The 14,024-nt window shown below is 47.0% G+C and overlaps 2 protein-coding genes and 1 long non-coding RNA gene across 7 annotated transcripts in view; 1 reads left to right on the forward strand and 2 right to left on the reverse strand.

Moving 5' to 3' along the window:
* Positions 1-14,024, forward strand: part of LOC122944605 (zymogen granule membrane protein 16-like) — a 94,431-nt gene that overhangs the window by 44,700 nt on the left and 35,707 nt on the right. Inside the window, exon 1 of one of the 5 annotated variants that reach the window (XM_044303060.1) lies at positions 2,941-3,331. The exons of 1 other annotated variant lie outside the window; for it this stretch is intronic. Coding sequence is in view for 1 of the 4 variants with exons in the window: in XM_044303058.1 (XP_044158993.1) it covers positions 7,195-7,247 (53 nt within the window). In the remaining 3 variants the exon portion in view is untranslated. Of the gene's footprint in view, positions 1-2,940; positions 3,332-5,319; positions 6,176-7,176; positions 7,248-14,024 lie in introns of those variants that run through there. 3 more of the 5 variants (XM_044303063.1, XM_044303061.1, XM_044303058.1) reach the window with 3 other exon arrangements.
* LOC122944599 lies at positions 906-3,921 on the reverse strand. The gene is made up of 2 exons (XM_044303038.1): positions 3,708-3,921; positions 906-2,880 (listed from the first exon to the last, which is right to left on the reverse strand). The coding sequence occupies exon 2, from the start codon at positions 2,849-2,851 to the stop codon at positions 1,865-1,867; it is 987 nt and encodes a 328-aa protein (XP_044158973.1). The 5' UTR covers positions 2,852-2,880; positions 3,708-3,921; the 3' UTR covers positions 906-1,864.
* LOC122944611 lies at positions 6,583-13,459 on the reverse strand. Its single transcript, XR_006391036.1, has 2 exons — positions 13,317-13,459; positions 6,583-7,157 (listed from the first exon to the last, which is right to left on the reverse strand). It is a non-coding gene; the product is annotated as an uncharacterized LOC122944611 (long non-coding RNA).

Raw genomic sequence — 14,024 nt, forward strand, 5'->3', positions numbered from 1 at the left:
GTCACAGTCCTATGATCTGCTGAAGGTTTTACCATGGTCCTCACAGTCCTATGATTTGCTGAAGGTTTTACCATGGTCCTCACAGTGCCCTGATTTGCTGAAGGTTTTACAATGGCCATCACAGTCCTTTGATCTGCTGAAGGTTTTACCATGGTCCTCACAGTCCTATGATCTGCTGAAGGTTTTACCATGGTCCTCACAGTCCTATGATCTGCTGAAGGTTTTACCATGGCCGTCACAGTCCTATGATCTGCTGAAGGTTTTACCATCGTCCTCACAGTCCCCTGATCTGCTGAAGGTTTTACCATGGTCCTCACAGTCCCCTGATCTGCTGAAGGTTTTACCATGGCCGTCACAGTCCTATGATCTGCTGAAGGTTTTACCAAGGCCGTCACAGTCCTATGATCTGCTGAAGGTTTTACCATGGTCCTCACAGTCCCCTGATCAGCTGAAGGTTTTACCATGGCCGTCACAGTCCTATGATCTGCTGAAGGTTTTACCAAGGTCCTCACAGTCCCCTGATCTGCTGAAGGTTTTACAATGGCCGTCACAGTCCTCTGAGCTGAACATCACAGTAACTTTTCACAGGAATTGTGACCAGGGGTGCCCAGACTTTTGCATCTCACTGTATATACACATATGAATACTATTGCTTCTTTTTTAGTTAACCCTCTCTTGGGACATGTAATTGTGGAACTGCAAGTCCCAGCAGCCCCTGCAGAACCATCACTTACAGCTGCCATGTGGTGCCGGTAAAAATGTCACCCCAGAAATATCCAGTCAGCAATAGCTTTCAGTATGGGGAAGGGGGGGGGGGGGGGGTGACGTCAAGCAAACCCCATGTAGCAGCAGCGCAGAGGATGTAAGCTCGCCGGGGCCACGGCCAAGAAGCAGAAACTCCTTCATTACTAGATAAAAAAATATTTAATGAGGAAATATTAACTAATTACAGAAATAATGGCTGAGCGATGGAGCCGATATGTGAGGAAGCAGCTGGACATGAGGGGACCGGCGCCATCGCATACCGGGGCCACAACATGGCTGCCACCTATAATAATATATAATATCCAACTATTCACCTAATTCATACAAGTATAAGGCTGAGTTCACATCACCGTTCAGCTTTCCGTTCTTCTGACCTGTCAGAAAAAGAGAGAGAGGAAAACTAATCGGATCCCGTTGCATCTGTCTGAGCCATTTCCAACTGAGATCCGTTTTTTCAGATGGAAAAAAAAAGTACTGCCGAAGCCCCCTCCCCCGTCTAAAAAAACGGATAAGAATAGGCATTTGTATAATGGCCCGCCTCTTCCGTTCCGCAAGTTGCGGAACGCACACAGGCGGCATTCTGTGTTTTGCGGACCACAAAACACGGCGCCATCATGTGAATGCGCCCTTCTCCTGACGGATCAGAAAAACAGAAAGCTAAACGGTGATGTGAACTCAGCCTAAATAATACAAATGTCATAGAACGTTCTACAGAGCAAATATAAGCAAATTATATAAGTGGAAAGTGGGCAGGAGAGATAGATATCAGATAGATAATAGATAGAAGGATAGATAGATAATAGATGGGTATGATAGATAGATAGATAGATAGATAGATAGATGATAGATAGATAGATAGATAGATAGATAGATAGATAGATATGAGACTGATAGATAGATAGATAGATAGATAGATAGATAGATAGATAGATATGAGAGTCCCCTGCCCCCATGCAGATTCCATTATGTGGGTGCAGTGTTCCGATGTAATGTGGGTCACCAGATTAACCCTTTAGTAATAAAGCTGTGCTGTATATAATAACTGGACATTATAGGGGGCTGTTCCTCTTCTGTCTCCAGGTTGGTGTCCATGTCCCCCTCACACTTGGTCTTTTTCCACAGTCAGGGCTGGAGACTGTTCCTCCATGAGAAGCTTCTCCTGTTCCTCATACTCATGTGGACGGTCCTCCAGCAGCGGCTTCTTCTCCTCCATGGTGTCTCCGTTGCCTATTTCATTCAGCAAAACCACAGAATTGTCATTCTTCTCACCACTGATGAAGGTGACCATCTCCTGTTCCTTTCCAGCCTCTTCTTTGTTTCCTGCTGTCCCATTTTCCCTCCCCATTGGATGTTGGGTCATCTTCCCATCTCCCAGCTCTGGTACCTGACCGGCCCATACATCCTGCTTGTTGGAGCTTCTTCTCCTACTGTTGAAGCTCTGGGAGCCCCTCCTTCTCTTGCTCCTCACCATTATGAATAATGTGGTGGCCAGGATCAGGATGAGGATCACAATGCAGACCGCAATAAGGATGATTTTCTGCCTTTCCTTGTTTGATATGTCCTCAGGTTTCTTAGTGGGCAAGGAGGTATTTTTGGGGGTCTTTGTGGCCAATGCTGTAGAAATTCCCACCGTCTCATCAGATGGCTGGGAAGAAGTAGGCATATTGTGATTATTTGTCACATCATCTTCTTGACTTGTAACTGGGAGCCCTGCAGAAAGGTTGAGCAGGTCAGTGATTGATCTATTTGTGGAGGAGACAGGTGGTGGGTCTTTGCTCATGGTTAACCCAATGGTCATCACATATGATGTGAATTTTGATGTTACTTCTTGAGTGGCCACACTGCTTGGACTTGTCTGTTGTTCAGGGGTGACTTTTGACTCTTCGGTACTTGCATGAGACGTCCCAAGTTCATTGGCTGAGTTATCCATCAAAGCAGCAAAGCTATTGCCTGTAACGTTTAACGTTTGGAAATATTTGTCACTGCTGGATTTAGTTTCAGTAGCAACAGTGATCGCTTGGCCCAGGGATGAAGAATAGGTCAATGACATGAGGAACATGGCTAACTTCAGAAGTTGACTTGCCATGGTGATCTTTTTTGCACCTTTGAGAAAACCTAAAATAAATAAATAGATATCACTATGAAGAATACAAGAAAGAAGTATGTCCCCAGGGTTGGTCAACCTATACAGTACTATCATAGCATGCAGTACCCTACCTCGGACAGTCAGCCCAAAGCCTATGAGGACCACCAGTGAGGGGCAGGGGAGTTTTTTCTTATATATTTTGCCTCCTTCAGAGCTCAGCTTATGACACATCCCTGGTACCCTCCTTCCTTTTCTCTGAAGAACCTGAGTTATGGTACCGGAAGGGTGCTAGCCTCTCCTGTACCACAAGGTTTAGTAATTTCCTGTTGTTGGAGAAGTAGCTGAGAAACCATATAGAAATGTAGCGGTGGAGATAAGACATGAGAGGCTATTTGTTATGTAGGACAATGAGGACTTTCTCAGCCGCTAGGATTTGGATTCTTGGAGCCGCTTTGTCCATGATCACATCTCCAGGTGTAGGTAAAAAAAGAACATCTTTAATCATGCTCCCCTCTAATATGGTACATTGGTCTGGTAGCCCCTTTGGTTACTAGGTTGTCAGGTGGTCCTACTAGACAGTGGGACCCGATGATAAAAATGGATTGTCTGTAGCCCCATCACATGTGGCTTCTTCTGCCAGGGCCACAAATATCTCACCAAATTTACTAATGTGAATGAAGTTAGGCAAACTTTTTGTAAATTTAATGGATCTGTTAGGATTGGATTGGGGTCTTTTAAAGTCAAGATTTTTTCAAAATGACTCCAGCCTCAGCCCCTACAGTTGTGATAACGTGTTTTTGGTACTAAAGTAACCAAAGACATTGTAGAAGTAAATGGAGGGATGTGGGCTTCTTACCTGCAGCCTGTCCCTGAGGATAGTCCAAAGCTTGTGCCACCACCCCACGGCGCCCTAGCCCGATGAGCGCAGGTTACAGCGAGTGTCTGGTATATGCTGGCGTCATGCGGCTTTGCTTATTCTTCTATCTTCTTCTGTGCTGAGTGCAACTTCCTTCCCACACGATGGGAGGGTCGACAGTAAATCAAGACTGAACAGACGTCCCCGTCCTGCCACACTGACTCATGGTGCTGCCCCATCTACCGTTATATCAATTTGCAGAAACAAAAAGATACAAAAAGTTTATTTTGAGATGATTGGAGGATTATGGCGGGGAGGGATGCAAAATCAGACCCTCCATCAACGCCCAGTTCAACTGATATCCTCAGGCTATGCCCAAGTATGCAGATGTGGGGCAACTCCAAAACAATGGGGCAAAGAGGGTCATTGATTATAGACAATTCCTGCACATGGGGTAGCTAAGATCAAGTGTAGTATCTGTTCTTAGCAGTCCTGGAGGTTGATCCGGACCACTGGGATGTTGAATAGAGCAGAGAACCACACGGAGGACCACTAGTGCCATATGGTAGGTGCCCAAGGGCCTCCGGATCAAAGCTATGGGCGGAGATGTTTGAAAGCCTTAGGTGCAGAAGTGTCCCTGGAGTGGTGACCCTGGGGTGCCTGAACTCACCGGGGCTGGGAGCCCACTGAGTGATGGCACATTTGCACGCACTTTCTCACATTGTGAGCGCACTCCCCTCTCTTTGTCTGGTTTTACAGAATGGCGTAAGAAGAGGAATTTTTAGAATTCCATCTGAATGTCCGGCAGTAACTGGCACACAGGCACTTATTTTTGTGTTCACGTTGTTTGTCACTAGAACTGTTCAGGGTTGTGGTGCCATTTTGGGTACCCCTTCCTGAGGACTAGATGGGTGTCTTTGGCCATCTGGTTCCTCACCCCCTGGCAAAACCCTTGGCTTCTCCCTTCAGGGAGAGGCCAGAACTAGACTTCAGCTCTTGGCCAACTCTTGGGGTGGCAGCCAGGTGGTGGAAACCAGAGCAAGATTGACACTTATCCAGCTTCAGCTGAGGCATGACCACTAGTCCCAGACCCTTGCAGGACCCTTATGACTCAGGATTGGTTTATGGGGGGACCTTCTCTCACGCTGAGGGCATGTGATAGACCAAGGATGCTCAACCTGCGGCCCTCTAGCTGTTGTAAAACTACAACTCCCAGCATGCCCAGACATCCTACAGCTATCAGCCCCCGCCGCTGACTCAGCAAATCCGGCCGTGTCATTAGGATTGAATGATCACCACACAAAACTTTATTGGTTTCCTTACAAGGTGCACATATCCTTTTGCCGTCATGTGACTATTTTTAAATATACTGAGGGTGAAGCTTAACAAAGGGGTGGAGTCTAGCATTCTCACCCCCTAGAGCGGTGGGACGGCATCTTTGTACGAAGGAAGCTTGGCCGACCCTGGGACTTCTATAGTCGAAATGTGTGTTCTAGCTTTTTCCTACTCCTCTGTCTGTGTGTCAGTCTTTACTGTAGTTCTGGCATTCTGTTCATCAGCCTAGAATCTAATGCGGTGCAGAGCAGGACACTTCGTCCTCTCCGGTGTGTGGACACATCCCTCGGTCTTATATCACTTTCCTTCCTCCTTTGCTTGCAGCCTCCACAACATGGTTGACTTCTCCTGCTCCCAGCCTCTCTGGTGATATTTGTGACGTTCTGGGTGCAGATTACACATAACCGCATATAAAGGGGAAGTAGAGGAGATCACACTTCCCGTCTGCCGCCCATGGTATTCACAAGCCCTTCAACGGACGAGAAGCTGGCAATAATGACCGACCCAGGGCTGGTTCTGTGATGGCACCAGGGGTATCCAACGCCCCAAAACATGATCAAGATGGAGTCCATGCCATTGCTACGTGTCACCGTGAGATGCCTGTCCTTCTGAGACCAGATGGGTCACACTGTGGCTACTGTGCTTAACATGGGACTAAGTGGGCGCTATGTGGGCACAATGACTGTTATGGGGCCACAAAGTCATATACTGGGGCCACCAAGGAATCTAAAGGAAGCCATAGTTGCTATTTTGGGGTCATCAAGGCACCTGTTGGGGCCATGATTGGTATTATGGGAGTAGTTAGGACTCTATAGGGGGCATAGCTGTGGCCATGTGACGTTATAGCGCCGGATATTCGAGGATAAGGCTTTGGCGGTTTGTACCTCATTTTTCGGTGATGACAACCATGGCGACGCGGTGGGAAGCTGTGGAGCATCTAGTGATCGGGCATCAATGCATCCTGGAAACGTCCCGTAATCTGGAAAGCAGCCGCAGAATCGCCCTCCATTACTTTCACATTTATTAATGGAAAAACTGCAAAATCTACAGCAAAACAATGTTTATTTCACGGACTAAGGGCAGTGACGTCTGCCAGCCGAAGCCACGCCCACCGAGTCATGTGACCTCATCACGTAAGTTCACGTAGCATTTACCATGATCTGCTACAGATCCAGTATTTGCTTATAAAGGGTGCTAAAACTTTTACAACCAATCCTTATTGTTTCAAGGCATTGAAAATAACAAAGGAAGCAACGCTACAGAGAGACTCAATCTGGTGTATGTTCTGTGTACACAGCTCCTCTGCGACCTACACGTGTCTCCATGGCAACAGACTACAAACAAACCCTGTGCAGTCTGATCCTGAAGCCAGTGCCTCTGCCTCCTCCCAACCTGCAGAGGGCAGCAGAGAGAGCGCTCAGGGTCTGTTACCATGGAGACATACAGCTCTGCTTAGAAACTGGAGACTCAAAATGGTGAAACTTTATTCCAGTTGTTTCATATGTCATTTCAGATGCGCTCGGTCAATAAAGAGAAGGGTTTCAAAAGTATACACGCCCTTTAATGGTAAAGCAGATACACACAGAGGACTTGAACCATCTGCATACATTTTCATACGGCGGGCACTCGTATTTGATGCCATGTTTACAAGCGGCCAGTCCTATCAGATCTCGCTATATTCCAGGATGGCCGCCACACAGTCGCGGTCACACATCTCTGCAGTTTCGCCACCAGAATTCATCAATGTCATGCAGTGTCACCCGGGGCTGGCGGAACTTGGCCTCTTCCCGGTTATTATTGAGCGGAGGCAGAGGTGACGGCGCTGGTTCTGTGGGCCATAGTAGGTTGGTCTGGCTGTGTGAGGTCGGGGGAGCTGCCCATAACTCCAGGGGTACAGAGGAGGCGGCGATGTCTCTACTGCGACGAGACTGCATGTTCCTCACAGACAGCTTAAAGGACAGCGAGAGGCAGGCGACCATGAAGACAGCCGTGAGACAGGCAAGCACCACTATGACCAGCAGACATTGGCCGCAGGATGAAGGAAGTAGGGGGCTGGCTGTGGCGAGCTCGTGTGGGGGCGCAGGAGACGCTGCCATAGCACAGGAGCCAAATAACCTACAACGTAAAAGGGGAGAAGCTGAAATCATCCATCATGGAAGGGTTAAATATTCTGCTATCTACAATCGGTCAGGAAGAAGGAGAGAGGTAGCGCCATTAGAAATTAACAATATTGCTGTATGTACATGTCACAGTGAAGTAGTATATATACTGTATTTGGGCTGTGTGTATATACATGTCAGGGTGTAGTAGTGTATATACATGTCACAGTGAAGTAGTATATATACTGTATTTGGGCTGTGTGTATATACATGTCAGAGTGTAGTAGTGTATATACATGTCACAGTGAAGTAGTATATATACTGTATTTGGGCTGTGTGTATATACATGTCAGGGTGTAGTAGTGTATATACCAAATCTGACTGTATATACAGTACATGTCCCATTGTACTAGAACACATACCAGATTTGGCTGTGTGTGTATATACAGGTCACGGTGTAGTAGTGTATATACTGGGTCTGGGCTGTGTATATATACATGTCATGGTGTAGTAGTGTATATACTGGGTCTGGGCTGTGTATATATACAGGTCACGGTGTAGTAGTGTATATACCGGATCTGGGCTGTGTGTATATACAGGTCACGGTGTAGTAGTGCATATACCGGATCTGGGCTGTGTGTATATACAGGTCACGGTGTAGTAGTGTATATACCGGGTCTGGGCTGTGTGCATATACATGTCACGGTGTAGCAGTGTATGTACCGGATCTGGGCTGTGTGTATATACATGTCACGGTGTAGTAGTGTATATACCGGGTCTGGGCTGTCTGTATATACAGGTCACGGTGTAGTAGTGTATATACCGGATCTGGGCTGTGTGTATATACAGGTCACAGTGTAGTAGTGTATATACCGGATCTGGGCTGTGTGTATATACAGGTCACGGTGTAGTAGTGTATATACCGGGTCTGGGCTGTGTGTATATACAGGTCACGGTGTAGTAGTGTATATACTTGGTCTGGGCTGTGTGTATATACATGTCACGGTGTAGTAGTGTATATACTGGGTCTGGGCTGTGTGTATATACATGTCACGGTGTAGTAGTGTATATACTTGGTCTGGGCTGTGTGTATATACATGTCACGGTGTAGTAGTGTATATACTGGGTCTTGGCTGTGTGTATATACATGTCACGGTGTAGTAGTGTATATACTGGGTCTGGGCTGTGTGTATATACATGATGTCATGGTGTAGTTCTGTATATACTGGGTCTGGGCTGTGTGTATATATACATATCAGGGTGTAGTAGTGTATATACCGGATCTGGGCTGTGTGTGTATATACATATCATGGTGTAGTAGTGTATGTACTGGGCCTTTGCTGTGTGTATATACATGTCACGGTGTAGCAGTGTATATACTGGGTCTTGGCTGTGTGTATATAAATGTCACGGTGTAGTAGTGTATATACTGGGTCTGGGCTGTGTGTATATTCATGATGTCATGGTGTAGTTCTGTATATACTGGGTCTGGGCTGTGTGTATATACATGTCACAGTGTAGCAGTGTATGTACTGGATTTGAGCTGTGTGTATATACAGGTCACAGTGTAGTAGTGTATATACTGGGTCTGGGCTGTGTGTATATACATGTCACGGTGTAGTAGAGTATATACTGGGTCTGGGCTGTGTGTATATACATATCAGGGTGTAGTAGTGTATATACTGGGTCTGGGCTGTGTGTATATACATGTCACGGTGTAGTAGAGTATATACCGGGTCTGGGCTGTGTGTATATACAGTACAGACCAAAAGTTTGGACGCACCTTCTCATTCAAAGAGTTTTCTTTATTTTCATGACTATGACAATTGTAGATTCACACTGAAGGCATCAAAACTATGAATTATCACATGTGGAATTATATACATAACAAAAAAGTGTGAAACAACTGAAAATATGTCATATTCTAGGTTCTTCAAAGTAGCCACCTTTTGCTTTGATTACTGCTTTGCACACTCTTGGCATTCTCTTGATGAGCTCCAAGAGGAAGTCACCTGAAATGGTCTTCACTTCACAGGTGTGCCCTGTCAGGTTTAATAAGTGGGATTTCTTGCCTTATAAATGGGGTTGGGACCATCAGTTGCGTTGTGGAGAAGTCAGGTGGATGCACAGCTGATAGTCCCACTGAATAGACTGTTAGAATTTGTATTATGGCAAGAAAAAAAGCAGCTAAGTAAAGAAAAACGAGTGGCCATCATTACTTTAAGAAATGAAGGTCAGTCAGTCCGAAAAATTGGGAAAACTTTGAAAGTGTCCCCAAGTGCAGTCACAAAAACCATCAAGCGCTACAAAGAAACTGTCTCACATGCGGACCGCCCCAGGAAAGGAAGACCAAGAGTCACCTCTGCTGCGGAGGATAAGTTCATCCGAGTCGCCAGCCTCAGAAATCGCAGGTTAACAGCAGCTCAGATTAGAGACCAGGTCAATGCCACCCAGAGTTCTAGCAGCAGACACATCTCTAGAACAACTGTTAAAGGGAGTCTGTCAGCAGATTTACCCCTTTTTAACAGTTGCCATACCGCTGTAGCCGCAAAACAGACGATTAACACAGTACCTTGATACGCTTTGGTGGACTTTTAAATCTGCCAAAAACGAACTTTGATGAGGGCTCGCAAGTGCCCAGGGCGGAGTCCACCGTGTTGGAGCCCAGGCAGCTCTGCCTCTTCGGCTCTTATCCCCGCCCAGCCTCCTCCTCTGCTCGCCTATCTGTTGTCTCTCCCCCTCAGCGAGATCCCGCGCCGATGCGATAACTTCCTTGGCCGGGGCATGCGCACTGCAATGCCCATTGCTGACACGGCATCGCAGTAGCTTATGCGCATGCCCCGACCAAGGAAGTCATCGCGTCGGCGGCGCGGGATCTCGCTGAGGGGGAGAGACAACAGATAGGCGAGCAGAGGAGGAGGCTGGGCGGGGATAAGAGCCGAAGAGGCAGAGCTGCCTGGGCTCCAACCCGGTGGACTCCGCCCTGGGCACTTGCGAGCCCTCATCAAAGTTCGTTTTTGGCAGATTTAAAAGTCCACCAAAGCATATAAAGGTACCGTGTTAATCGTCTGTTTTGCGGCTACAGCGGTATGGCAACTGTTAAAAAGGGGTAAATCTGCTGACAGACTCCCTTTAAGAGGAGACTGTGTGAATCAGGCCTTCATGGTAGAAGATCTGCTAGGAAACCACTGCTAAGGACAGGCAACAAGCAGAAGAGACATGTTTGGGCTAAAGAACACAAGGAATGGACATTAGACCAGTGGAAATCTGTGCTTTGGTCTGATGAGTCCAAATTTGAGATCTTTGGTTCCAACCACCGTGTCTTTGTGCGACGCAGAAAAGGTGAACGGATGGACTCTACATGCCTGGTTCCCACCGTGAAGCATGGAGGAGGAGGTGTGATGGTGTGGGGGGGCTTTGCTGGTGACACTGTTGGGGATTTATTCAAAATTGAAGGCATACTGAACCAGCATGGCTACCACAGCATCTTGCAGCGGCATGCTATTCCATCCGGCTTGCGTTTAGTTGGACCATCATTTATTTTTCAACCGGACAATGACCCCAAACACACCTCCAGGCTGTGTAAGGGCTATTTGACCATGAAGGAGAGTGATGGGGTGCTGCGCCAGATGACCTGGCCTCCACAGTCACCGGACCTGAACCCAATCGAGATGGTTTGGGGTGAGCTGGACCGCAGAGTGAAGGCAAAAGGGCCAACAAGTGCTAAGCATCTCTGGGAACTCCTTCAAGACTGTTGGAAGACCATTTCAGGTGACCACCTCTTGAAGCTCATGAAGAGAATGCCAAGAGTGTGCAAAGCAGTAATCAAAGCAAAAGGTGGCTACTTTGAAGAACCTAGAATATGACATATTTTCAGTTGTTTCACACTTTTTTGTTCTGTATATAATTCCACATGTGATAATTCATAGTTTTGATGCCTTCAGTGTGAATCTACAATTGTCATAGTCATGAAAATAAAGAAAACTCTTTGAAGGAGAAGGTGCGTCCAAACTTTTGGTCTGTACATGTCACGGTGTGGTAGTGTGTATATACTGGGTCTGGGCTGTGTGTATATACATGTCACGGTGTGGTAGTGTGTATATACTGGGTCTGGGCTGTGTGTATATACATGTCACGGTGTAGTAGTGTGTATATACTGGGTCTGGGCTGTGTGTATATACATGTCACGGTGTAGTAGTGTATATACTGGGTCTGGGCTGTGTGTATATACATGCCACGGTGTAGTAGTGTGTATATACTGGGTCTGGGCTGTGTGTATGTACATGTCACGGTGTAGTAGTGTGTATATACTGGGTCTGGGCTGTGTGTATATACATGTCACGGTGTAGTAGTGTGTATATACTGGGTCTGGGCTGTGTGTATATACATGTCACGGTGTAGTAGTGTATATACTGGGTCTGGGCTGTGTGTATATACATGCCACGGTGTAGTAGTGTGTATATACTGGGTCTGGGCTGTGTGTATATACTGGGTCTGGGCTGTGTGTATATACATGTCACGGCGTGGTAGTGTGTATATACTGGGTCTGGGCTGTGTGTATATACATGTCACGGCGTAGTAGTGTGTATATACTGGGTCTGGGCTGTGTGTATATACATGTCACGGTGTGGTAGTGTGTATATACTGGGTCTGGGCTGTGTGTATATACATGTCACGGTGTGGTAGTGTGTATATACTGGGTCTGGGCTGTGTGTATATACATGTCACGGTGTAGTAGTGTATATACTGGGTTTGGGCTGTGTGTATATACAGGTCACGGTGTAGTAGTGTATATACTGGGTCTGGGCTGTGTGTATATACATGTCACGGTGTGGTAGTGTGTATATACTGGGTCTGGGCTGTGTGTATATACAGGTCACGGTGTAGTAGTGTATATACTGGGTCTGGGCTGTGTGTATATACATGTCACGGTGTGGTAGTGTGTATATACTGGGTCTGGGCTGTGTGTATATACATGTCACGGTGTAGTAGTGTGTATATACTGGGTCTGGGCTGTGTGTATATACATGTCACGGTGTGGTAGTGTGTATATACTGGGTCTGGGCTGTGTGTATATACATGTCACGGTGTAGTAGTGTATATACTGGGTCTGGGCTGTGTGTATATACTGGGTCTGGGCTGTGTGTATATACATGTCACGGTGTAGTAGTGTGTATATACTGGGTCTGGGCTGTGTGTATATACATGTCACGGTGTGGTAGTGTGTATATACTGGGTCTGGGCTGTGTGTATATACATGTCACGGTGTAGTAGTGTATATACTGGGTCTGGGCTGTGTGTATATACATGTCACGGCGTGGTAGTGTGTATATACTGGGTCTGGGCTGTGTGTATATACATGTCACGGTGTGGTAGTGTGTATATACTGGGTCTGGGCTGTGTGTATATACATGTCACGGTGTAGTAGTGTATATACTGGGTCTGGGCTGTGTGTATATACATGTCACGGCGTGGTAGTGTGTATATACTGGGTCTGGGCTGTGTGTATATACATGTCACGGTGTGGTAGTGTGTATATACTGGGTCTGGGCTGTGTGTATACATGTCACGGTGTGGTAGTGTGTATATACTGGGTCTGGGCTGTGTGTATATACATGTCACGGTGTAGTAGTGTATATACTGGGTCTGGGCTGTGTGTATATACATGTCACGGCGTAGTAGTGTGTATATACTGGGTCTGGGCTGTGTGTATATACATGTCACGGCGTAGTAGTGTGTATATACTGGGTCTGGGCTGTGTGTGTATATACATGTCACGGCGTGGTAGTGTGTATATACTGGGTCTGGGCTGTGTGTATATACATGTCACGGTGTAGTAGTGTGTATATACTGGGTCTGGGCTGTGTGTATATACATGTCACGGTGTAGTAGTGTGTATATACTGGGTCTGGGCTGTGTGTATATACATGTCACGGTGTAGTAGTGTGTATACTGGGTCTGGGCTGTGTATATACATGTCACGGTGTAGTAGTGTATATACTGGGTCTGGGCTGTGTATATTCATGTCACGGTGTAGTAGTGTGTATATACTGGGTCTGGGCTGTGTGTATATACATGTCACGGTGTAGTAGTGTATATACTGGGTCTGGGCTGTGATGTAGCAGTGCTCATGCTGTGCGTGTGATGTGGCATTTCGTTCCAGCTCTTACCATACCTCCGTTTTTCTTCTTGTCCTCTCGTGGATCCAGCGTCGTTCACTGGTGTTTTGGAGGTAGAAAGGAGGAAATTGCAGCAGTATAAGAAACCACAAAGCCGTAACGTTTCTGTGCTTTGTGTCCGCTCCCCTGACACCACGTGAGAGGAAGTGTGACGAGCGCATCCTGCAACGCTCAACCTGCGCACGATACGTAGGTGCACATGTACAGCTATACGTGAATCCCGAGTTACTGCAGTCACCCCCCCTACCGAGCTGCATGCACTATTCTACTGCGACTTGTGCCTTCTACTCCAGTCACCCCCAGAGCTGCATGCACTATTCTACTGCGACTTGTGGCTTCTACTCCAGTCACCCCCAGAGCTGCATGCACTATTCTACTGCGACTTGTGCCTTCTACTCCAGTCACCCCCCTACCGAGCTGCATGCACTATTCTACTGCGACTTGTGCCTTCTACTCCAGTCACCCCCAGAGCTGCATGCACTATTCTACTGCGACTTGTGCCTTCTACTCCAGTCACCCCCCTACCGAGCTGCATGCACTATTCTACTGCGACTTGTGCCTTCTACTCCAGTCACCCCCAGAGCTGCATGCACTATTCTACTGCGACTTGTGCCTTCTACTCCAGTCACCCCCCCTACCGAGCTGCATGCACTATTCTACTGCGACTTGTGCCTTCTACTCCAGTCACCCCCAGAGCTGCATGC

Source organism: Bufo gargarizans, chromosome 8 (genome assembly GCF_014858855.1).
Source record: "Bufo gargarizans isolate SCDJY-AF-19 chromosome 8, ASM1485885v1, whole genome shotgun sequence".
NCBI classification, from domain to species: Eukaryota; Metazoa; Chordata; class Amphibia; order Anura; family Bufonidae; genus Bufo; species Bufo gargarizans.

Bases quoted from the DNA above. Each gene is read 5' to 3' on its own strand.
- LOC122944599 (XM_044303038.1), bottom strand. From the start codon at position 2,851: ATGGCAAGTCAACTTCTGAAGTTAGCCATGTTCCTCATGTCATTGACC.